The sequence below is a fragment of the Tursiops truncatus genome, chromosome 3 (genome assembly GCF_011762595.2).
Source record: "Tursiops truncatus isolate mTurTru1 chromosome 3, mTurTru1.mat.Y, whole genome shotgun sequence".
NCBI lineage: Eukaryota > Metazoa > Chordata > Mammalia > Artiodactyla > Delphinidae > Tursiops > Tursiops truncatus.
The window spans coordinates 106,969,347-106,995,655 of NC_047036.1; the positions used below are offsets into that span (position 1 = coordinate 106,969,347).

A 26,309-nucleotide genomic window follows, 5' to 3' on the forward strand; every position below is an offset into this window, starting at 1 on the left:
TCATAGGAGATTATATGCAACTTTTACTGAAATAGAAGTGATTCTGTTGGGTTGCCCAAAAAGTTCATTCATATTTTCCCATAACCTCTTGCAGAAAACCCGAACGAACTTTTTGGCCAACCCAAATACATGCTGACTTGGTTCAACATTTAAATACCATTTATAGAGTATGGTTCCCATATGCCAGGATCTTAGAGCAATGAGTAAGTTCCTATCCTCAAGAAACTGGAGAGATAACCAAGAGTAAAAACATAGAGTACAATGTAGAAAATACTGTAGTAATGTTGTTCACAGAATCCTGTGTTGGGAAAACAGAGACAGTACCCGTAGGTGAGGTGGGAGTTTAGTAAAAGAAAACCTCGTGAAAGTAATCTACGTGAATCTTGAAGATCAAGTAGAATTTATCCAGGGAAAGGTGTTGAAGGCAAGGCACTTTGGATAGGGTCAGGGAGGGAATGGACTTCAGTGGTTAGTCACATGATTCTAGAGCCAGACTCCTCAATTCAAACATCACTACTTTCCACTTTCTTGTTGTATGACCTTGGGAAAGTTACTTCTCATCAGAAGAAAGGGTATTATATTATTATAATAATAGTTCCTACCTCATAGAATTGTTTAATTCAAGCTTATAAGCCCCTTTTTTATGGTATATGACACAGAGAAAATGCAAGAGAATAAGGAACAACATAATGTTTGGGAAACTACAGATCATTTGCTCTTGCTGAAAAGAAATGCAATAAATGGCTTGGAAGAAGATTAAGAAACTGTGTACCATGTTAAGGAGCTGGAAATTCCTATATAGGTAATGGAAAAGCAGATGAAAGGCAGCCCGATTGTGTTTTTAAATAGATCTTACTGGAGCAGGGCAGGAGGAAAAGGGAGAATGTTGCCAAAGATTAGAAGCACAGAACCCACTCAGAATGCCATAGTAATTTTCAGGATTAAATATTTTTATAATCCTCTTTAATAGTAACAGAAGGAATTGAAAGGAAATAACAGTTGAAGGAAATATTTAGAAAGTAGATTAGCAGGGCTTGCCCCTAACAATTAGTAAACAATTGGGTGATAATTTGGGAGAGGAAGGAATAAATGATGACCTGAAGATTCTTGGGCTAGCAAAGGCACACAAAAGAGAACAAGCGAGAAAAAGAATTCAGGAGTACAGAGAGGTTTGAAAGAGAAAACATTAAGGGCAGCTTTTAGACATACTGAATTTAACAGTCTTCTAATACGTCCATCAGAAGATAAGTCAGAGTTTTAGAGTAGAGTTACAACTTGGAGCAACAGATTCAGGATTCAGTAGAAAAGATGAAGATGGCCGAGAGTGTTCAGGTTTCCCAGGGACAGTTTGTGTTTTATGATGAGTGGAGGAAGACTATCTCGTGAAGCACTCGAGGAAAAATAATACTTTAATGTGTTTTCGGATTTGATAAAAGGAATGAATAAAGGATCTTTAGGCAAGAGCAAGAATCTAGTGTGATTGAATAGAAACTTACCACTTCTATGTGCTTCATAACTGCTACTATGTCAAAAATATATCTATAGATCATTTTGATACAGGTGAACTAAGCATGTTATTTACTAGATTGATTGGGAGAATGTTTTTTACTAAGTGAAAGCATTGACCTTTAATATAGACCATAAAAGTTTAAAAATAAATCAGTCTGAAATCTAATGTTATGTTGACCTTTAAAACTAATTTCTCGGGACTTCCCTGGCAGTCTAGTGGTTAAGACTTTACCTTCCAATGCAGGGAGTGTGGGTTCGATCCCTGGTTAGGGAGCTAAGATCCCACATGCCTCGTGGCCAAAATCCGAAACATAAAATAGAAGCAATATTATAATAAATTCAATAAAGACTTTAAAAATGGTCCACATCCAAAAAAATTTTTAAAAAAACAAACTAATTTCTCTCTGAATAGACCAGTGGTTGCCAAGGGGAAGGGAGGGTGTGGGAGGGGTAGAGTGGGAGTTTGGGGTTAGCAGATGCAAACTGTTAGATATAGAATGGATAAACAACAAGATCCTACTGTATAGCAGAGGGAACTGTATTCCATATCCTGTGATAAACCATAATGGAAAAGAATATGAAAATGAATGTGTATATATATAACTGAGTCACTTTGCTGTACAGCAGTAATTAACACAACATTGTGATTCAACTCTACTTCAATAAAAAAGAAAATAAAATATAAAAACGAATTTCTTTCCCATTATTTTAATTATTTAGCTGTTGTTCAATTGCAAGTATAACAGGTTAAAAATATCTATCTAATGTAATTTTTAAATTTTATATTCCAAATCAGCATGGGGATTAATCATGACAATGACCACCCATCATGTGCTGATGGTCTTCATATCATGTCTGGTGAATGGATTAAAGGACAAAATCTCGGTGATGTCTCGTGGTCCCGATGTAGCAAGGAAGATTTGGAAAGATTTCTAAGGTACTGAGGTCACTAGCTGTTGCTGTGTCATGAATGTGTATGTGTGCCTGCTTCCTCTACCAACCTGGGAGGGTGGTGTGGCAGAGGGGAACAGCCACCAGATTAGGAATCAACGTGCTGGGATCCACTCCTGGTTCCCCACTGACTCATGGTGTGAACTGGGACATATTATTTAACCCACTTGTTTCTTAGTTTCCACACTTTCAAACAAGAGGATGGGCAAGGTGATTTGTAAGGTTGAAAGTTATTATAATGATAAAAAATCTTTCATAATATTGAATTGCCTCTTCAAAATTTCTCAGTGGAAACATTTTCATTGTTCATCCCTCTATATCTGTTGTTATAAAGAACCTCTTTGACAAAAGCTCCACCTTTCCACTGTGGTAGTTCTGCACTCTGAATCTTTTTTCATTAATGTCAATGCATAGTTTTCACCATTATAATAGTCCTTGATTCTCCTCTTTTCAACCTTCAGCTTTGGTAATACGTAGCTTCTGCCTAGTTGGAAAAGGAAAGGAAAAAAAGTATTACTGTTCTAATTTTCATGTTAAAGCCCTGTTCTTTACTTTTTCCTTCAGTAATAGAAGGGGAAGATGAAACAGTACCAATAGATGTTATGTAAAGTCCCAATTAGTGAGTGAGAGATGCTTAAAGTATCCAAAAGTCTAAGTAAGAAATATAGGAACATCTAACTAGCTAAATTCACTACACAAATTTCTTTTTCCATGCCATTTAAATTGTCAAGCTAATTTTTTGTCAAATGAATATTAAAATCTACTAAAATATATTTATTGCATTACTATAACTCTTTCCAGAAATATGTGCAGTAGAGTCTGGGCATTCTCTTTGTCACTGCAACAGTAGCCCCTCAGTAGGCCCTAATGAGTGTAGGATTTTGTGTAGTTGTCTTCTCGTGAATCAGAACTATGATAAAATTAAATTTTACCCCATAAATGGAAGTTGTAGTACAATGTCAAGTAGAAGAATATTCACACTATTAATAGTCACTTGAGAATGCTTTCCATAGATTCCTTAAATCCCAGAATATAGTTGATTTCTTACCTTCATACATTACTTTTGGACAAGTTACTCTCTGAGCTTCTTCATCTTATAAATATGTAAAATAATAACCACCTCACAGTGTTACGTAGATTAGCTGAGTTGATCAATATGAAAGATCTTTAAAAACAAAAAGTCCTGTTAATTTGAACTTTTTTTATTATTAGGTTTATCATAATAATTATAAACAAATGAATCTCATACATGGGATAATTTCTATGAGCATTCAATAGAAGAGATTATAAATAAAAGTAAGAACATATTTTAGTAGTATCGAAATGTTTCCTGTTGCTGTGTTAACTAATTATAACAACTTTTTGCATTTAACTCAAAATGTTACACATATCTGTATATCGCCAGGTCAAAGGCCAGTAACTGCTTGCTACAGACAAATCCCCAGAGTGTCAATTCCGTGATGGTTCCCTCCAAGTTGCCAGAGATGACATACACTGCTGACGAGCAATGTCAGATTCTCTTTGGGCCATTGGCTTCCTTTTGTCAAGAGATGCAGGTAAGAGTTGTATCCAGGTAGGATTTTTTTTAAGTGTATGTTCACATCCATTATTTAGAAGTATTGATTGGAGGAGGGGAAGATGACTTTATTTTAGAGTTTGTGGCTTCAAAGCATCCCAGTATTGGAAAGAAGGATTTTCTAAGAAAAGGTTTCTGCATTTTCCCCCTAACATTTTGAAAGTGATAGAAATAGGTGTCGGTATTTAATTAAAGCCAGGAAGGAATGACCCAAGAATTTCTACTTCAAAAATGGCACTGAAGTCAGAAAAGCCTTTGCATTATGCCAGTTCGTTGCTTTTGTTTTAAATCTCTTACTTGCTTACATGGTAGGTAACCGGGTGAAAATGTCATAAAAATGATATATGAACATGTAATTTTGGAGGAAGGATTATATCTTTTAACTCTGAAAATAAATTGTTAAAAATATGTTCTATAGGAATAAAAATTAGAGAGTACATTTCTAAATAGTTAAACTAAAGGAAAAGGGTAAACGTCTGATGGTGAACTAAGCAGTGTCTTTATATTAGTATTCAGTCACTAGTTACTCTGAGAGGCCAATTGTCCCATTCTAGAAAAATCTAAAATCTGAAAGATTGAGCAAAATGACCTTCATAATTGATGTAAGAATTTAGCTCTATTTACCCTTCCTTTTTTCTTTTCTTCTGTCTTCCTGAAGCTCATCCCCTAGCTGCCCATTTCTTCCTACCTCTTTCCAATACACATACTCACGCACACTTTGTATTTCAGGCTTCAACTGATAATCATGCTTAGAGTGAATTGAGAGCTGTATTTCACTGTACCTAAGTTTCTGTGATTGCCTCAAAGGAGTTTGGCCTTGTTGAAGATAATGCTGTCTTGGATTACTGGCAGAATAATTAAAATTCATTATAAGGAAAAGGTTATACAGCATTATGACATATGCTTTCTCTGCTTCGTTGTTCTTATCAAAGTAGTTATTCACTTGTTTGTTACTTTCCTCTTATTAATTTCCCACCCTAGTGTGTAAGCTCCAGGAGGGCAGAGTGTTTCTCCAGCACCTAGGCCAATGGCTAGCACATGGTAGGCACTCAGTGAATATTTGACTTAAGATTAAAATAAGTGAATGTATGAAGAAGTTGGAGCTCCATTAAATGTGACATGTGAAAGAATGTATAGACTGTAATACTCATCTGGCAATATTAGACCTCAAGAGGAACTGATATAGGTGTGTGATTGTGACTGGACACCCACAGGTTCACATGTGGCAGACCAATGGATCCTTGGAGCTTAGCATTGAGTGTGATAATTACAGCAGTAGCCAGGTTGACTTTGTATTATCTGTCCTAATACCTCTCTGATCTCATCTACCAATCTTGTTCAATCTACTCTCATCTCCAAGGACTTTAGACAATCAAAAATTGGGTCACGATCTTTCGTAAATCATCATGGTAAGATGAATGTTTTGAGGTCCACAAGTTTGGTTTTGTAGGTAAACACATCTACATGCTGAAATTATCATGTTTTGGAAAACAGAGTAGGCTCCCTATGATTACTGTCATACTATTGCATAGGAGATGGTTTCAGTTCATGTAGTACAGAAAATTGATAGACTTGATCAATGAAAATTGTTCATATTTTATGAAGTACCCCTAGTGTTAGAAAAACTCAGCAAATGATCAACTACAAAAGTGATTTTGGTAAATTTTAGATCATTTTTCATAAATACTATTTTTTTAAATTTTAGGAATTATTTTAAATTATATATTGCAGTTAGTTAAATTTTACTAGTACCATTCCACAATATTTTGAACTCTAAAATGGATGCCACAGTGTGTAAATCATTTAGATTTATGACCTATTTTGATTCTTATAACAATTATATGCCATAGTTGATATTTAGTCCTGTTTTACAGATCAACAGTTTGAGGCCTGTAGAAGTTAAATAACGCAATTAAGTTATATCTATGCAGAGGGAGTGTTAGATGCAAATCCAAAGAGTAGAGTATATGTAACCACTATGCTCTACTGCTTCTTATGGAATCCAAACTTCTTTACTTTGTGTCTTTGTGTGGGAAAAACCTTAGATCAGATCCTGTGTTTAGACTGAATTTGCTTTATCCCTTACAGCGCCTACACCATCAGGGTCAAGAAATATTTTAATTGATTTTTAAAACTTTTTTAGGCTATTTGCTCTATTTATATGGTTGTTTCTCACTAACCTACCTGCATGGATTTTTTCTCCACCTCTGAAAGTATAACTATTTGTTAGGGGATATTAAATCCGTTTCTTAATATCCTAGATTGTTGCCTTGTTTTAAACTAGGCATTTTGCACAAACAGAATTAAGTTTTAGGTCTTAAGTATCCAGAAATGTTCTCCTTTTTTCCCCTGAAATTATCTATATGTGACATTTTTATTCATAAAACCAGATTTTTCTCTAGTTCTATCTGTGTGTAATCTTCATTAAGGACAATTTTAAAATACTGCCAGAAAGGATTGGGCTGCTGTGGGCAGCCAAGGAGAAGCAATGCCTCCTAATAGGGGTTTGGTTGGAGAGCACTGGCTGGAAAGGCATGAAGCCTGGGCTCTAACAGTGGTTCTGCCTCTCATTAGTTGTGTAACCTTAGTCAAAACTCTTTTTCTTTGTAAGCCACACTCTATAGAACAAGAAATGGAGCTATGTTATCTTTCGAAGTCTCTTAGGGCTCAGAGGCTGGACTTCTTTCATTCTAAAATCCAAAACAGCATTCTGATACCACCTTGAAAAATCATCATTTCCATCCCAAATCAGTGCAGCATGCAAAGCATAGAAATTAGGTAGGTAGGTAGGTAGGTAGGTAAATAGGTAGATAGAGCCACAGAAGAGATTATTTAAAAATTCAGTCACTGATTTGATAAATATTTATTGAGTTCCAGCTACTTTCCAGGTGCTGTTCTGTGTACTAATAACACAGTAGGAAGTAACCCCCAGCTTCATGGAGCTTAATTTTAGCTGGGGAAACAGACAATAAGTACATACATATATAATATGTCAGTTAGTAATAAGTGTTTTGGAGAAGTATAAGTTCAGGTAACAAAGACAGGGAATACAACCAGGGATGGGAGGGTAGGAATGGTGCTATTTTATACAGGATGATCTGGGAAGGCTTCCTAAAGCAAGTGACATTTGTTTAGAAATCTGAAGGAAGTTCGGTAGCCAGCCATGCATTTATCTTGGGAAAAATGTAGCAAGAAGAAACAGAAAGCAAATGCACTGGCATGGAGTTAGGTTCATATTTTAAGTTTAAGACGTCAGTTGGACATCCAACTAGAGATGTTTGTAGGTCCAGAATAGATATCTATCTGGAAGTCCTCAACAAGTAGGAGATACTGAAGACATGATATTAAATGATGACACTAGGAAATGAGTTAGAAGAGGAAAAATTCGAAGAGTGGGAACTTAATCACTACAATATTTAGAGGTTAGGAAAATAAGGAGGAAGCAACAATTAAAACTCTGAAGAAGTCTATTGGTAGGAATCGAACCAAGAGAAAGTAAGATCTTGGAGGCTAAGTGAAGACATTTTTCAAAGTGGAAATGATTAGAAATTCCAAAAGCTGAAGACAAGGGGAGTAAAATGAAGTCTGAGAATATGCAATTGCTATGTTTTCCCCGCTGGGTTTGGGACACTATTACTTGATACTTTCTTGACATCCCTGAACACCTGAGGGTAAGGAAGTAGAAATTAAAAATATAAGGGGAAGTAGTTATAAGTGTGGAAGATAGAATAGTTCAGCGCGTTAAGCCACTCACGTACACTTTCAAGGGGATACACGTGAAGTCGCCATATCTACCAGTCTGTCATCTAGACTTTATACAAAACGAACCTCCTAGAAGGCAAGCTCCATAACATCAAAAGAGTTGTCAGTCCTTTTTATCACTGTACCTCTGGCACCTAAAAGAGTGCAATAAGTATTTGTTAAATTAATAAGTGAATCAACTGAATGATGGAATGATAACTCTAAAATTTTCCTCATAGAAATAGTTGATTCTTAGATATATGTCCAGAAAATATGAAGATAACCGTCTAAAATATTAATTCAATGGCTCCATAAATAACAACCTATAAGGGTATGTAGCTTATGTTTCACAGCTTACACATGAGTTAATCAAGCATCCGTATGTCCATCTTATATCTCCATTCAGTTATAAATAAATGTTGAGCTGCATGGAGTAAGGATTTGCAGCAACTTTTCAACGTGTGTGTTTCTGGTACAATATGAGATTATGGTAGTTGGCCCATAGTATTTGAATTAGATATTGCTCTTCCATTCTTACTGACAAATAGTTATATACAAGCACTAGGGACTCCAACATTATGTACATGCTGATCTAATTAATGATATAAATTTACCCTTAGGATAGCAGCTTACATCTGCAAAATGTTTAAAGGCATAGCTGTAGAGATGTTTGTGAAACATCTCGACCCTCAGCAATAATTGCTCACTCTTCTGTATGAATATGCTAACTTCTCGGCTGACCTTATTCCTGAGTCCTAAGCATTTGGTGCCTCTAGGCCATCTGGCATCTTGTGGCTGAGCCAGCTACAACTGCATCAAGTTATCTTAATAGCTGCCTAAAATTACTTAGCCTGGCTAAGAATACAGAGGTATGGATGTTTCCTTAGGACCAATAAGAAGTGGCTGCTTGAGAGTTACATTATTTGAATGAGAAGGAAGTTTGCTTAAAAAAAAAAAAAAAAAAAATGAAGACCTCCAGGAAACTTAAGGTTCTGCCTTTGGTTTTGGACTAGGCACAATGTGAGTTGCATACATATATTGTATCGAAAACTTTCTAGTGTAATTGAATCATATGATGACTTAAAGTGAAAGTACCACGTAAAGTTCCAGTTTTACATTTCTCTTATATCGACTTAATATATCAGAGTATGTAGGACTTCTAAAATCTCTCATTTGATCTAATGAACACGCTGGCATTGAAATGAGTACCTTATGAAGAATTCTAGAATATTGCGTCTCTGTGATTTGGCATTGTGAAATTCCAGAGGCAATAGGAGTTAGGACTAAAAAAGCATGAAATATCCCTTGATGGAAAGTAGTTGTTTGGGCAACTAATACAGTATCATTGATAAATCATGTTGTTAAGATTGGTGAAGTTGAAGATTTTTATTGTCCTTTCTTCCTATAAGATCAATAAAGTTATGGTGGATTAAAGCTACCAGGAATTGAGCCTGCCTGTTTTGCCATCTAATCAAAGCTTCATCCTATTCTTTGAGCTTTAGTCCTACACGGTATGTGAGCACATGAGTTTGATGGCACATTATTTGTCTAGATAATCTAGCTCCTTAATTTTTTTCCTTAGGACTAATTTTTTTTCACGCCTTCTTATTGACGTGGGCTTTTATTTTTTTTATCTTTTTATCTTTTATTTATTTATTTTATCTCTATCTTTGTAAATTGCCTATTTACATTTTGCCCATTTTTTAAACTTTCTGTTTTTCTTGCTGATTTGCAGGAGTTCTTTCTATATTCTGTATTGTAGGTGACACTTCCTTAAAGTATGTCATTGTGTGTTAACTTTTTATACAATGTCATTTTAAAATTTTGAAGTGGTTGAATCCATCAAGTTCTCCAATTAAGTTGTGCTGTTTTTGTTTTGTTTTTTTTTTGTGTGTGTATGTATATATATATATATATATATTCTTTTTCAGATTCCTTTCCATTATAGTTATTACAAGATATTGAATATAGTTCCCTGTGCTATACAGTAGGTCCTTGTTGTTTCTCTATTTCATATGGAGTAGTGTGTATCCACTAAACCCAAACTCCCGATTTATCCCTTCCCCTCTTTCCCCTTTGGTAAACATAAGTTTGTTTTCTTTCTGTTTTGTAAATAAGTTCATTTGTGTCATTTTTTTAGATTCCACATATGAGTGATGTCATATGATATTTATCTTTCTCTGTCTGACTTACTTCACTTAATATGATAGTCTGTAGGTCCATCCATGTTGCCACAAATGACATTATTTCATTCTTTTTTATGGCTGAATAATATTCCATCATATATATATATATATATGTATATATATTTATATTTATATATGTATACATACACAAACGCGCGCACACACATACACACACCACATCTTCTACATCCAGTCATCTGTCAATTGATATTCAGGTTGCTTCCATGTCCTGGCTATTGTAAATAGTACTGCTATGAACATTGGGGTGCATGTAACTTTTCAAATTAGAGTTTTTTCCGGATATATGCCCAGGAATGGGATTTCTGGATCATATGGTAACTCTATTTTTAGTTTTTTAAGGAACCTCCATACTGTTTTCCATAGTGGCTACACCAAGTTACATTCTCACCAACAGTGTGAGAGGGTTCTTTTTTCTCCACACCCTCTCCACCATTTATTATTTGTAGACTTTTTGATGGTGGCCATTCTGACCGGTGTGAGGTGATACCTCATTGTAGTTTTGATTTGCATTTCTCTACTAATTAGCTATTAAGCATCTTTTCATGTGCCTGTTGGCCATCTGTATATCTTCTTTGGAGAAATGTCTATTTAGGTCTTCAGCTGAAGAATGTGTGGTTTTTGAAGTTCATTATCTGTCACTATAGATGAAGTATATTATTATTCAAAATATCTGTTTGCTTATTTGGTTCGATTGATCCATTAGTAACTGACAGACGTGTTAAAATATCCCACTTAAACTACTGATTTATTTATTTTTCCCTGTATTTCTGTCAGCTATTACCTTATATAATGTTGAATTATATTATAGGTGCATACATATTTATGGTTTTTCATCTGTTGATCTGTTTTTCTCTTTTGCATTTTTTATGACTTGTGTCTTAAAATCTGTTTTCTCTGGCATTAAAACCATTATCCTGGCTAATATTTGTCACATCTTTATCTTCAACCTTTCCAATAAAACATAAATACAAATATGGGTATGGGGGGGGGGATAGATGGGTATGTTTACTAGAGAAGAGCAATTGCTAGATTTTATATTTTTCTGTTTAAACCAATGTAACCATTTTTTGGTATTTTCATCAGCTAGTTTAACATTTTTTACATTGATTTAAATTAATGTTTTTTAGGATTTTTATTGTCAGCTTATTTTGTGTTTGTGTTTCTTATTTATGCTCTACTTTATTTTTTTTTTTTTTGCGGTACGTGGGCCTCTCACTGTTGTGGCCCCTCCCATTGCGGAGCACAGGCTCCGGATGCACAGGCTCAGCAGCCATGGCTCACGGGCCTAGCCACTCCGCAGCATGTGGGATCCTCCCGGACTGGGGCATGAACCCGTGTCCCCTTCATCAGCAGGCGGACTCTCAACCACTGCGCCACCAGGGAAGCCCTATGCTCTACTTTTTACTCTTGTTCTCCTCTCCTACTTTACATTGGAGAAACCAAATCTTCCTCTGCATTCAAAAGTCAGACATTCTTTGTATCTTTTTATGTGTATGAGTAATTAGTTCTTTTTTCTTGATGCATAGTATTCCACTGGTATATACTGTTTTGTTTATCAATTCACCTCTTAGTAGACACCTGGGATGTTAGCTATTATGAGTAAGCCTACTCAGAAGATTTGTGAATGATTATTTGTGTACACATATGTTTTTATTCTACAGTATTAATACATTAACATATTATATATTAATACATTAATTTTTTGCAAACAATGGAGTAGGGACTGGCTGCCTATTTTTGTAAATAAAGTTTTACTAGCACACAGTCATCCCCATTTGTTCACATGTTCTCTTTGGCTGCCTTCAAACTACAATGACAGTGATGAATAGTTGCAACAGAGATCGTGTGGCCCACAAGCCTAAACTGTATACTATTTGGCACTTTACAGAAAGAGTTAGCTGACCCCTGTTGCAGCAGATACTCTGGATTCTGGTATATTCCTCCAAATAGTGTTTTGGTTTTTGTTTTCACAGGGAATTAAGTTTGTTAGACTCAAACTGGAAACTATCTTGCCTACTGTGGATAGCACCTCATATGTTGGATCAGCTCACTCTTTCCTTATCTGGGCTATTTGGGGTGTGTCCCTTGCATGTATGGTACAGGTGCCACCTAAAGACCTAAACTTCTCTGACTCTCTTCCTTTTGGGATTGTCCCTTCAGGTTTTGGCAGCTTTGACTACATCAGTTTCTGTCTTCATGAGTCTAAAAAATGGCATATGTTGCTTTAGCCATTGTGTCATACCATGACCACAAACCACTATCAGGTCAAAGCCACAAAGATGGTGAACTCAACTTATGCCAGTCAGCTCCCCTGAACAATTTACCTGCCTTTGTTCACGTTCCAGAACCACCAGGAAGTTGTTTTTTGCCTTTGTTCCACAGTTTATGGTTGTTAGCTGCCAGAGGGTTGGTCTTCTGGGAACTTATTCCACCATTCCAGAAGAGGAATATATTTCTCTTTCACACAAGGAAATTCTGGATCATTTTTCTTTCAAATATTTCAAATAGTTCCTTCCCACTTTTTTTTCTTTTCTTTGGGGCTTCATTAACTAGGTATTGACAGTTCTCCTTTCTCTAAATTTCTTCGTACTCCTTGATTTTCTTTAACACTCTAAGATGTGTTCTATTGAGGGATCCTTTGCAGCGTGCTGCTTCATTTGTTGGCTATGCATAGACTACATGTTTCTTCCCATGTCTGTTACTCAACACCTACCTCTAGCAGTCATAAAGTATATGGAGTGAAGGAGGTAAAAGAGAAGACCTCAAATTTAAATATTTAACTGTCAGTGGTCAAATCGTTTCTGCTAAGGGATAAAGTTTTTGAGATGTAAATGTGCTAGATTTTTAGTATTTCTTCCCATTAAAAAGGTTAATAATAATGGCTAAAGTCCAATTATTATTGCTTTATGTAATCAATGTTTATTTAGATTTATCCTCACTTTTGTCAGGTTCTTTGATCACAAGTGCTTTTCAGCCCTTTCCTATGAGGTCATATTCTTCTTGAAATACACAATTTAGAAGTTCCTTTTGGGAAGATCTGTTGGTGGTAAACACTCAGTTTTTGTTTCCTTGAAAGAGTCTTTATTTAACCTTCAGTCTTGAATAAAATTTTAGCTGAGTTCAGGACTCTAGATTGACAGTTATTTTTTTCCTCTTACCACTATGAATACATCATGTATTCACATTTTTTATGTTTGTGCCAAGATGCCATCTTTGCTATTTTCCTAATCTTAAAAGGAAACTTTCAGCATTTCACGGCGTTTTAACGATGTTTGCTGTAGATTTTTATAGATGTCCAGAGGTCCATTAATTTTGAAGATGTGTTCTCAGTGGTTAGTTTGCTGACTTTTTTTTTTTTTTTAACATCTTTATTGGGGTATAATTGCTTTACAATGGTGTGTTAGTTTCTGCTTTATAACAAAGTGAATCAGTCATACATAAACATATGTTCCCATATGTCTTCCCTGTTGCGTCTGCTGACTTTTTTTTAAATGAATGGATGTTGAATTGTGTCACAAGCTTTGTATCTAGAGATACAAAAATCATAGAGTTTGAAGTTTTTGATGTGCTTGATTATGTTAATCAAATCTCTAATATTATAGTAGCCTTGCATTCCAAGAAAAACTCAACATGATCATGATGGTACACTACCTTTTTTCATGGATTGCTGGATTCCGTCTGTTAAAAATTGTGTAGAATATTTAAAGCTAAGTTAGTAAATGAGGTTGATCACTATTTTCATTTTCTTTTAAAACTCCTGTCTGGTTTGGGTATCATAAAGTGTGTTTAGGAATATTGCTTCTTTTTCTGTTCTCTAGACAGTTTATGTAAATTGACAGTTTAAGTTTTTGGATCAGACGTATTCTTTGTGGGAAGATTTTTAACAGTCACTTTTAATTATTCTATGGTTAGGCAATAGTTTCAGCTTTTCTATTTCTTTTTAGGTCCATTTTAGCAAGTTTTTTGGGGTTTTTTTTGTTTGTTTTTTTTTGCGGTAAGCGTGCGTCTCACTGTTGTGGCCTCTCCCGTTGCGGAGGCTCCGGACGTGCAGGTTCAGCGGCCATGGCTCACGGGCCTAGCCGCTCCGTGGCATGTGGGATCTTCCCGGACCGGGGCACGAACCCGTGTCCCCTGCATCTGCAGGCAGACTCTTAACCACTGCGCCACCAGGGAAGCCCTTAGCAAGTTTTTTGTAAATTTTTAAAAAATATTTTTCCATTTCATATTCATTCTAAAGTTTTTTGGCATAAAGTTGTTCATAATGTCTTCCTACTTCTGTTTAAACTTTATGTCATCTGTAGTTATGCCTTCATTTTTTATTCCTAATAGTGTTTATTTTTGCCTTCTCTTTTTTTCTTGATTTTCAATTTTATTAGTATTCATAAAAAACTAGATTTCAGTTTTTTAAATTTCTTTTGAGTCTTCGTATTCTATTTTTTTAATACCTCTCTTTCTCTCTCCCTTACTTTTTTCCTCTTCCATCCTTAATTATACCAAGCTGTTCTGTGATAGAAAAGATTGTTTTTGAAAATATTATTCCATACTGAATTACACTTGCAATCAAATGTTACATTACTGAGATTGTAGTTTGAAAGATAATTTATGGATGAACAAGGAGTTACATGTCTGAGATTTAATTGCTACTTCCATGCATATGCACTTAAGATTTTTTTATTTTAACATAAAATTCAAAACATCTTAATGGAACTATTTGCTATAAAGAAAGACATGGACACATGTTGTCTTTGAAGATAAATTTTATGATATCTATACATGGACAGTTAATCCATGTCCATTTAAATTTTTCCATTGAAAATATTTTTTTTCATATAAACTTTTTAAAAGGCTTCTTGAGATAAACATCCAAATTTATATATGCTTTTAAGGGTCATTTCTTATTATAGAGGAATAAAAAAGGAATGTTGTATTATTTTTATTAGTTTACAAGGAATGCTGAGTTGTACATTTCTGTCCTGGATTCCTGTACACAGCATTTTAAGTTTTGAAGTTTTTTTCTTAATTGACATAGTAAGTGATTTCAGTAATTAAGTTGAAAAGAAGATTTGACTCTGGCCTGTGTAACATACAGAGTGTTTGGTTCTAACAAAATACCCAGTCCTGCTCCTCTTAAGAAAGGGCTTGGTATTACATAGCTCTAACATCACGCATCTGAGATGTTGCACTTCTCAAGGAGAAAACAGTCCGTTCCATTTCTTCACTATTTTATTGCTTTACTTTTTACAGTTTGGTTTGAATCCTGAATCTGAGCTATCTTTCAGAATGAGGCTCTAATTTACTTACCAAAAGACTCCCAGAACTGTAGAACATAAAGGGTAAAGAGATCTCCTCTATGAGAGATATATTCTGTATGACTGTGCTTATCTTGAAAAGCTGCCAGGTTTGCTTTTATGCTCTCAGTGCCTCAAGTGAGAATCAGTTAGAGTACCTGCTGTTTTGAATAGCGGATAATGGTGGAAGGTCAGAATTTAGACCACCACAGTGTTCAACAAGCAAGTATGATTTTAAAACTACAACATAGACAAGATTTGCTTTTTAGTTTGATATGCATTGGTTAACTAATGAACTTGACTAAAATAATTCATGTTATAGCACAACTAAGCCTTACTGAATATTAGTAAAGCAAAATTCTTCTTTGGTGGAAAATTCAGCATTTGACCCCATAATTATAAAATATCATTAACAAGAATGTCTTGGAGAAAAAAATAAAAACTTTTAGGAACTAAAATTCTCAGGTTAGATATCTATTAATTCAAATATAAATGTGTCCACAAAAGTACACAATAAACAATTAACCTCTCTGCTTATTTTCAAGAGTCTAAAGTATTGCAGAGAAGCTATTTCATTTAGGCATTCTTTAAAATTAGTTCCTGGATGAATTTTTGATAAATGATATGTGAAATGAAAGCAAAGAAATTAAGCTAAATCATATCCTAAATATAATAAGATATATTTGTATGAAATATTTTGAAGCAGAAAAACTATCTGTCACAGCACATAAAATAGTGTAAATAGAATATATCACACTCCTGCCATAGACTATTGAATTTTCAAGAACTTACAAACATTTCAGAAATCTAAATTTTTAAATAAAGAAAGAATAGGAAAATAATATTTGGGGAGTTGTAACAAATTCGGAGAGTTGTAATAGACCTGCTTGAAATCTTAGTTTAAATTTATGATTCCCAAAGTATTTAGTAGGTTTGAGTCATAAGTTAATTTTAACTTTACAGTGATTTTCAGTTTGTTTTGAACACCAAGGCCAGAGTAAACCCCCTAAAATAACCTTTTTATCTTATCAACCTACTGGTCAACTGCTGAGTGATATCTTTTTCCCTCCAAATATGGAGTCCTGGCATTCAGGATCTGGTTTTTCTGTCTTTAAAATCTTGTTCCCTACTCCCTACCCTTATATGCCTCCTCCCATCTGACTGGTCTTCTCACCCTTTCAAGACTGTCTTTCACATCAACACTTACTTGTTCTGTCCTTATCAACCTGCTTTCTTCCAGCCTTTACTCCAAATATCTGGATAGGTAGTCACACTATCATCTTCAAGATAGATTACTCCAGTCGCTTTAAGTATGCCGCATGGATTTGATATTTCTGTGTAATTTGTTAATAACATGCTTGTATCTAAAAACTTCAGCCATTCTATAGAAATAGAAAGTCCTTAAGAATGTGGTAGTTTTGCCTCTTTATCTGTCTCTGGGTGGCCACAAGTATAGAGTTCTCTTCTTTCAGTGTTGTGTTTATGCTGTTTTATCTCACTATTTTTTGTTTGTTCCCTCAACTTTTCCCTAGAAAAAGTTAAATGTATTCTGGATACCTAGAACTTATTCATACTGAGGTAAAAATGACTGATAACAAGGGAAATATGCCCACTGAGAGTCTCTGTATTGCATCAGGGGCCAAGGCTATGTGATGAAATAATGAAGTACTAACATGGCTTGTCGGCATACAGCAAAGCATAAGTGAGGACAGGCTTTAAGATAGGAGGCACTAAATTCATACCATAAGCTCATTACTTTAATTTTTCTAGCCTGGTTCATATAATGGTATAAATAATGATTTTTAGCTTACAGTTTTCTGCTGTAGCTACTTAATCTTGTGTAATCACATGTGTTTTATTTAAAGTAATTTTAAAATAGTTAAATTTATGAAACAGATTTTCTATTTTTATCAGTCTTCTCATCACTATAAATAAGCCATACACTATTTCAATTATAAGTTTAATATTAAAAGTACCTGAAGTATATTTTTCTTCAAATCATTTCTGATGTTCTGTTAAAAGAGCTCTCTCAAACCTTATTGATTTAACCTCAAAAATGTGATGCCTTCCCCTTATTAGTTATTATACCCTTGTTTTCAGCATGTTATTTGCACAGGGTTGTGGTGCAAGGTAGAAGGGGATAAAGAATGCAGAACCAAACTAGATCCACCAATGGATGGAACTGATTGTGACACTGGTAAGGTAAGTCATTGGTGCTGCCTGAAATTAATAAGAATATTAAGTGAAACTTAAGAAACTTGCATTTTCTCCTTACTAGTTATGAGTGTAACTGGTAAGACATTTTCTTCTGCCAGTTACATATGTATCTTAACACCAGTGTAATACTTTCAGTATATATAAAGTTTCAGCATTTCCTCTATTTTCAATTTTAACACTTATATTTTTACAAATCCATGGGTTTTTAAAATACCAATGCAGTAATTTTTTATTGTTGATTATGACAATGTGGAGAGTTGGATGTATGTATTACTTTAACAAAAATGGAATATTTTACTATTAAATTACACATAAGTAAAAGATTCACAAATAAATCATAAATAGTAAAACTCAGCTAATGAATCCTTTAAAGTATAAAATATTGTCTTAGGAGAGCCACCAGGTATAGTTTTCCCTTGTCATTTCAAGCATCATAAACAAAATATTCTGGGGGATTAGTAAACATTTGGCTGTCTAAGTTGTTTAATCTAATGTGTTTCATAAGGCTATGGAAATGTATTAGTACATATTTCCAGATCATTTCAATTGCTGTTGAAAATTAATTTTCTTTTGAAGAATATTAAGGCATTAGATCCCATATAAACTTGTAATTGCAGTTAATTTAATCAAAAGATAACCATTCAATAGTTTACATAATTTTCTAATTTTTATTCTATGAAGGGAAAGTAGAACAGTTATTACTTTACTCATTAGATGTAAGATCAGAAAACTTGCCTCTGAAGAACATGAATTTTTATTACATTTGAAAACAATCAACAACATAAAGATTACCTGGGGTGAATTACTTAGTGAAAAAAATTAAGTTATGTAGAGGGCTAGTTTAAAAGCACATCAATTTGAAAAATGGACAGAAATGGAAATCTAGCAATTCCACTTCTAGAATTTTGTCCTAAGTAAATACTTACACCTGTGCAAAAAGATAGGCACGTGTGCATGTACACACACAAACACACGCACACACATGCTTATGTCAGGATGCAACTTGCTGTGGTGAGAAATGAGGTACAACAAAAATATTCATCAGGAGAGGAATGGTTCCAGTGTAGCTGTTAACAGAATGAGGTAAATATATATGTATTAAACTGAAAACATCTACAAGACATGATAGTTAGTATAGAGACATGTCAGAAAAAACTGATACTTTATATGATACCATTTGAGAGTTAGGGAAAAAAACAATTTGCATACAGATGTGAGTATACACACAGAGTATATATTTTTAAACTCATAGAAAATGGTTTGAAAATATAAACGCCAAACTATAATTAGCAGTTGATTCTTGGGAGGGATGTGGAATTGATGGATGGAATAAAGCAATGGGAACTGAGGGTGAATATAACTTTTCTCCTGACATTTCTGGATTGTTTGACATAAGCATATAGTCATATTACTTCTGTGATTTCTTTAATGAGAAAAAGAAAAATGTACAGCATGTAGTCACATTACTTTTGTGATTTCTTTAATGAGAAAAAGAAAAATGTACAAATTAAGTCCCAAATAATAAAAAAGGACTAGAAATATTTTATCACTAGATATAATCTGTAAGAAAATGGTTCCTTGAAAGAGAACTTCTGTGAATATCAGTCAGTTGTTTACAGACTGCCAAACGTGTGTTCTGTGAGCTTATATGGAGCGTCAGAATTTGGATTTGTATTATTTTTAAATTATACACAAAAGTACAATAATGTATGTATATTGGGCAAGCCTCATGGTATTATGCTGAGTAATTTATTGCTTGAGTCATAAAACTCTGCACCAGCAATAATTTCCATCATCCCTGAAACACAAAAGCAGTAATAAATAGAGATAACCAAATATTCAGCCACATGTCTTCACACATCACACAACCCATTTGTCTTACTTAGTTCTTCATTAGCAATATAAAATCTGTTCATTTTTATAATCTGGTGTCCTAAATATTTTTCTACTATTTTTTTCTTCTGATATTTATGAGAATAAATTGCATTCTTTAGTTCTCTAAAATAAACTTATTTTTTCAGCAATCAAAATTTTAATTAAATGTAAATGTTTTATTTCCCTATAATTGTGCTAATGATATTCTCTTAGTGGTTCTGTAATCTTTGTGTATTGAAATAACTAATGAACTTCTCAGTTCCTCAGGCCATATGGGCTTCTTCAACTATCCATCTGTTCCAGCTGTTGTAGGAGCCATCATGACAATAGCTTCCAACACTCTGCAGTTGAGGGCTGTAGGGATAAAATATTTGGATGCTTGCAACCTCGCGCTAAACACTGCTAGCTCAGTACATGGCAAACCAAGAAACAAAGCTGAGAATTTTGTAATGTGTTACACTCTAGTGATGTTAATTTAGGTGTATAACTAGTTCATCTAAGAGTATATAATTAAGTCCGAGAAGGTGCTGACCAGAATTCTATGACTCAAAATGATTTTTTTAAGAGATTTTATTTATTTATTTAATTTATTTTTGGCCGCGTCGGGTCTTTAGTTGCGGCGCATGGGCTCTTCGCTGCGGCTCATGGGCTTCTGTCTAGTTGTGGCGTGCGGGTTTTCTCTATCTAGTTGTGGCACGTAGGCTCCAAGGCGCATGGGCTTTGTAGTTTGTGGCACGCAGGCTCTCTCATTGAGGCGCGTGAGCTCAGTAGTTGTGGCCCGTGGACTTAGTTGCCTCACGGCATGTGGGATCTTAGTTCCCTGACCAGGGATCGAACCTGTGTCCCCTGCATTGTAAGGTGGATTCTTTACCACTGGACCACCAGGGAAGTCCCAATTCAAAATGATTTTGAGGATAGGGATTTATCTACTATTTATAGACAGCATTTTCCAAATTAAAAGCAGCGTGTTTTCTTTCTTCTCCTTTTCTCTACTATCGTCTGTATTTACATTTATATTAACAAAGATCCAAGAGTTGATAAATGATTTGGTTTAAACCAAGAAATGTATGTTTTTTACTTAAAATATTTTCTAGGAATTGGAGGATGGGGAAGGAAAGCTAAATACAACTTACTAGAATTTTAGACTGTTTTGAAGGATGCTACATAATATATTTCAATTATTTACTTTCCTAAGTTCCTAAAGGATGAAATTACCACCATTGTTCTTTATTGAAAAAATGAAGGATGTAATATCCTTACAGTCACAAATTTGCATATGGAAACAGTTTATTGCCTTCTTTCTTCCTCTTCTTTCATCTAACAATGTATGTACAAGAAGATTTGTTTGGAGAATAATGTTTCCTTTGTCATCTTCATGAACCCCTTCCAATTGGATGTTTTCATCAACTTCCTAGGCATATTCCCATAGAAATTTGAGAGAATAGAAATATAGTCAAACTTTTTTAGGTCATGTACTGTCCCAGAAATAAACTATATTGTATATTTCCTTAGCATTTTCATAAATCAGACTGAATTATTTGATATGAGAAATTTTGAGATTTTTAAATCATGCATAATATAATTTTTTGAAGCTAAAAAATACAAATGAAACAAAAAATCCTGCTAGAAAATTCATGAAAAGCAGCATTAGGATCATTTTATGTAAAACCCAATAGACTATTTTGTATAATAGTTTAAACAAAACATTTAACACTTTGCCCAGTGTTGAAACACAGCACCACCTAGAAGACAGAAAAGCAGGTTCTCCTTAGTTTTGTCCAGAGATCTGGTTATCTGCAAGGGGATGAACTTTAACTATTATACTATGCTTTCTTTAAATTTCACTTATTTGTGTATGCAAATTTGGCTTGCATATCTGTTTCCATTTCTCTTCATCTGCCAGACGTGTCTAGTTTAAATGACGTGCAACTCTAGATCTGGGTCTTTCCCAGAATATTTTTAGTCAGCTGTGAACTCTAGCCCAGCCTTTCAATGCCAACTTACTGCTAAATGGGCGAGGAGCTGTGATATGCACTCAGGGAAACACCCTTCACCTAGGCCAGAACAACTTGACCAATTGAAGTTTGACAGCTTTCACACTGGATTTTTTTTTTTCCATAAATGGCATAATATCATTAAATCCTTAAAACCAGTAAGTTGTTTAAAAGTTTTCACAAGGTCTGTTTGTTTTCCTCCTTTTGCAATTTTGAGACTGAATCTTCATATAAAATCTCAATTTATTTAATGACAATCTTAGCATGTCAATACACTCTGAGTTGTTGAGGTTTTGTTTTGTTTTTTCCCAAGCCTGGATTTAAAACTCCTTGAATCCAAAAAAGGTTGAATTTAAAATCTGACATTATTAGAGAAAATCTGCAGGAACTGATTATTGCATAGAAAAGCATTAACTGGGCTCACACAAAACTACGTAGCATAGTTTTTTAAATTCTCTCTTCTAAAAACAGCATTTAAAAACATATTATCAAAATAAGTTTTAAAGAAACAGATCAGTTAAGGTCAGAATGAATAGAATTTTGGTGAGATTTCTGGAAACTTCTTAATAAAATTAATATAATGATATATAATTTGTTATTAGTATTTTTATTATAGTTAATCTTTATTAAATCTTTGCTAAGGACTATGCATTGTGCTTAGTTTCATTCAACTTCTGAAAATTCTATTAGGTAAATATCAGTATGATTATCGTTCACATTTTGAAATGGGAAAACTAAGAATCAGAGAGCTGCTATAATTTCTTCAAAATCCCCTATAAATCATGTTGCCATTAGTGCAAATTATCGTTTAGGACTGGAAGGATCAGATTGCTCAACCCTTGTGACTGTACAATCATTTATCTAAAATTTTTTAATCTTTACTTATTTCCAACATGGTTTTGTTTAATTAATTTTTACCTTTAATATGTTTGCTATGATCATGATAGATCTGATTTTCCAGGAATAAAGAGAAATTATAATAATCTGTCTACAAAGTCCTGGCAACCATTCCTCGGTGGCCACAGAAACAGCCTCTTTGGCTGTTTTTGTTTAAAGTTAATAATAAAATAAATATAAAAAAGAGAATGAACATACTCCTTTCTCTTCTTTCTTTGCTGTCTTTCTCAGTTAATAGATACCAAATAACCTATAGAATAATTGAAATGAAATGATAGAATTTCAAAAAGTCAAATTGTTCAAGTCTTTCAAATGAACAGCTTTTGAAAGAAAATTTGCTGTAATGTTAATGCTTGAATTTGACAGAAGCTTTCAGGAAAAAAAAAACAATATAAAGGAAAGTGCTAAAATTGAGTCATACTCTTTCTTTTTAAGTTACAAGGAGAGTACCCTGAATCACTGACAGTTTAAATCAAAATTGCTAAATTTGCTAAAATGTCTGCTTCAGTCTAGTTAAAGACATTTATATCTTACGTACCATTCTTATATTTATACTTGACCCTATGCTTTTTTGGTCCTCTCTTTTAAATTGTTATGTTTCTTAAAATGTGTTAGTTTTTCTTCCTGGCTGTACAACCCCAGATTCCTTCTTTGCCCTATCTCCGTCACAAGTACTGAATTCTCAGGGCTATAGTACAAATATCTGTGTGCTGTTCTTATGACAAGACTGTATGATCTGACATGAGAACTGGACCAGTGTATTACTATGACAATAAGCACGTGTCAACTTATTTTTGGTCTTTTTCAATTCCACACGTTTGGGGCTCTTAGCAGACCTGATTTAATCTCAATTCCAGTGACTCTATAGGCCAGTGAATGATTTTCCGTTGTGCCCTGATTTGTTCACCTAAGACATAACTTTTGGAATAGTGGTGTAAGGCTGGAGAGTGTACCAGCAGGACCTCAGCACCTGGACTCGTGGCTGGAGAGTGGAGCATGTGGAGTCCCTGTAGCCGAACCTGCAGTTCTGGGATCAGCAGTCGAGAGCGCAAATGTCCTGGGTAAACGCAAAGTTCCTGGATTGGGGGAGGGCATTGTTTTCTTCAAGTTTGAAATTAAAAGGTTTTACTGATAAACCATGTTGGGGGCCAAAGAAACTTCTCAAACCTCACTCCACTTTGGAAAACAGAAAAGTCCCTCAAATTATTTTATGTAAAATCTCCCTTCAAAGAAGAAAATAAGACCAAACTTTCTAAGAACAGATAATTAAACACTACACAGAGTGGTGTTTTGAGTACAAATCAAATTTAAAAATGTGTTGAAATAAGCAGGGAGAGATGTGTTAGAAAAAGTAAGTCACCATTAAAAGGAACTGTGAGAGAAGCCGGAAGCTGATAGGACTTCAGAAAGAGAGGGAATGAGGGCAACATGAGTGTCAGTAGAAGCTAAGAATGATGAGGAATGAAATCCTGCTGAGCACGTGTATGGATAGGGAGCGTCCAAGATCAGCTTGCTCGTCTCCATCATTCCTAGAGTGATCCTAGGAAAATGTGGGAGAAAGTCATTTCAGCTTTATGCTTTAACTTTGGTGTGGATTCAGTGGCCCAGTTCCTCAACAAGAGATTTTAAAGAATGTATGTGAAAACCATAGAAGCAACTCCTTAATAATTCTTAGCCCCACTCTTTCATGGGAAGTACAGGCTTTCTATTTTGCCACCAACTTCTGCCCTTTACCCTTCTATATCATTTTCATGGCAAATGGGCTTTGTTTCTCATGTATTTTGGAAATTAAATGGCTCAAAGGTTGGAAAAAATATATATTTTTAAATAAACATATGGATTTCCTACCAATTACCATCATTTAATCTGTCCACTTTTTCAAAAGTAGATTTAATATAAAGGATTATACCTTATTAATATATTGCCTTTTGATTTTTTTAAATGAGTAGTTAACATAAAAAAAGATAAAATTGATTATTTGTACTATCTTTTCTAGGCTAGGTTCTGAAGCAAGGGATTGTAATGGTCCCAGAAAACAATACAGAATATGTGAGAATCCACCTTGTCCTGCAGGTTTGCCTGGATTCAGAGACTGGCAATGTCAGGCCTATAGTGTTAGAACTTCGTACCCAAAGCATGTACTTCAGTGGCACGCTGTCACGGATGAAGGTATGACCAACCAGATCGCCACCATCTTAGTTATGTAGACTTCTAGGTTTGCAAGGTGCTTTACAATAGTGGTAAATATTGTTTTACAGTTTATATTCTAGGTATTTCAGAGCTCTGTTTTTTCTACCTTTACTGACATATAATAACCACAAGCACTGACTAAAAATATATTTTAAAAATATAGAGATATTATACACCAATGAGATAAATTTAAAAAGGGTGACAATACAAAATGCTGGTGAGGATGAAGAGAAACTAGATCTCTCATACGTTGCTGGTAGGAAGGTAAAATGGAAGAGCCACTCTGAAAATTAGCTTGGCAGTTTCTTTAAGTAACTAAGCATACACTTTAGAAAACACAGTCTTGGTTATTTATCTCAGAGAAATGAAAATTTGCAACCACAAAAAAATGCTGAAAACAAATGGGCACAGCAGCTTTATTTTTGATAGCCAAACACTGGAAACAATCAAAAAGGTTCTAAGTAGCTGCAGAGTTAGCAAACTGAGGTATATCTGTGCCATGGGGTATTATGCAACAGTACACAGAACACTGTTAACATATGCAATGACCTGGTGGATGTCACAGCATTATGCTGAGTAGGAAAACCCAATCTCAAAATGTCTCACACAGTGTGATTCCTCTTATATAACATTCTTGAAGCCACAAAAGTATCGAGATGGAAAACAGATAGATGAGTGGTTACCAGGAGTTAGGGGTGGTGGTGGGAGAGGGATGGGTGTCCCTGTAAAGGGGTAGCACGAGGTAGAACTAGAGATCTTTATGTAAAGTGCAAATTGGCTCATTCTAATCTCCCAGTTAAAGCATTTCAGAGACTTGCCATAACTCTTCAGGTAGAGGCCAAATTTCACAACATGACATGCTCAGCAAGACCTTCTTTAGCCTGATTCCTTCTCTTGTCTCCTGCCTCATATAAAACCTCACTGTCTTTTCCTCTGTGCTCCAGATATTGCCCTTGTTTCACTGCTTCCTACATGTCATGCTTTCTTCCCCCACACATGGCCTCCAAACATACTGTTTCTTTATAGAAAGAAGAATAGAATAGAATAGTCTTCTATTCACACCATCCTTTTAATAAAGGTTAATTCTTTATTTCCAGATGCTTCAACCAACAAACTTTGGAGTCTTCATTTTCCATTTAGTTCTCTTTTACTGTACATTCAAAATAGCAGTAAAGTCACATGAGCCCTATCTTTAAAATACATCCACAATCTGATTATTGCCCAATATCTCCAGAGCTGCCACCCTGATATAAGCAACAGTGTCTTACCTGGATGATTGTAGTAGCTGTCTAACTGTTCTTTTTTTTTTTAATTTTTGCATTTTATTTTCTTTCTTTTTTTATACAGCAGGTTCTTATTAGTCATCCATTTTATATGCATCAGTGTATACATGTCAATCCCAATCTCCCAATTCATCACACCACCACCCCCAGCTCCCGCTGCTTTCCCCCTTTGGTGTCCATACGTTTGTTCTCTACATCTGTGTCTCAATTTCTTCCCTGCAAACCGGTTCATCTGTAGCATTTTTCTACATTCCACATATATGCATTAATATATGATATTTGTTTTTCTCTTTCTAACTTACTTCACTCTGTATGACAATCTCTAGATCCATCCACATCTCTGCAAATAAACCAATTTCGTTCCTTTTTATGGCTGAGTAATATTCCATTGTAAATATGTACCACTTCTTCTTTATCCACTTGTCTGTTGATGGGCATTTAGGTTACTTCCATGACCTACCTATTGTAAATAGTGCTGCAGTGAACATTGGGGTTCATGTGTCTTTTTGAATTATGGTTTTCTCTGGGTATATGCCCAGTAGTGGGATTGCTGGATCATATGGTAATTCTATTTTTAGTTT

At 34.7% G+C, this 26,309-nt stretch overlaps 1 protein-coding gene across 1 annotated transcript in view; it reads left to right on the forward strand.

Annotated features, from left to right (window-relative positions):
* Positions 1-26,309, forward strand: part of ADAMTS19 (ADAM metallopeptidase with thrombospondin type 1 motif 19) — a 279,661-nt gene that overhangs the window by 147,349 nt on the left and 106,003 nt on the right. The window contains exons 9-13 of the mRNA XM_019924890.3: positions 2,306-2,446; positions 3,866-4,016; positions 17,373-17,474; positions 23,186-23,316; positions 24,252-24,424. Of these exons, the coding sequence (XP_019780449.1) occupies positions 2,306-2,446; positions 3,866-4,016; positions 17,373-17,474; positions 23,186-23,316; positions 24,252-24,424 (698 nt within the window). The remainder of the gene's footprint in view (positions 1-2,305; positions 2,447-3,865; positions 4,017-17,372; positions 17,475-23,185; positions 23,317-24,251; positions 24,425-26,309) is intronic.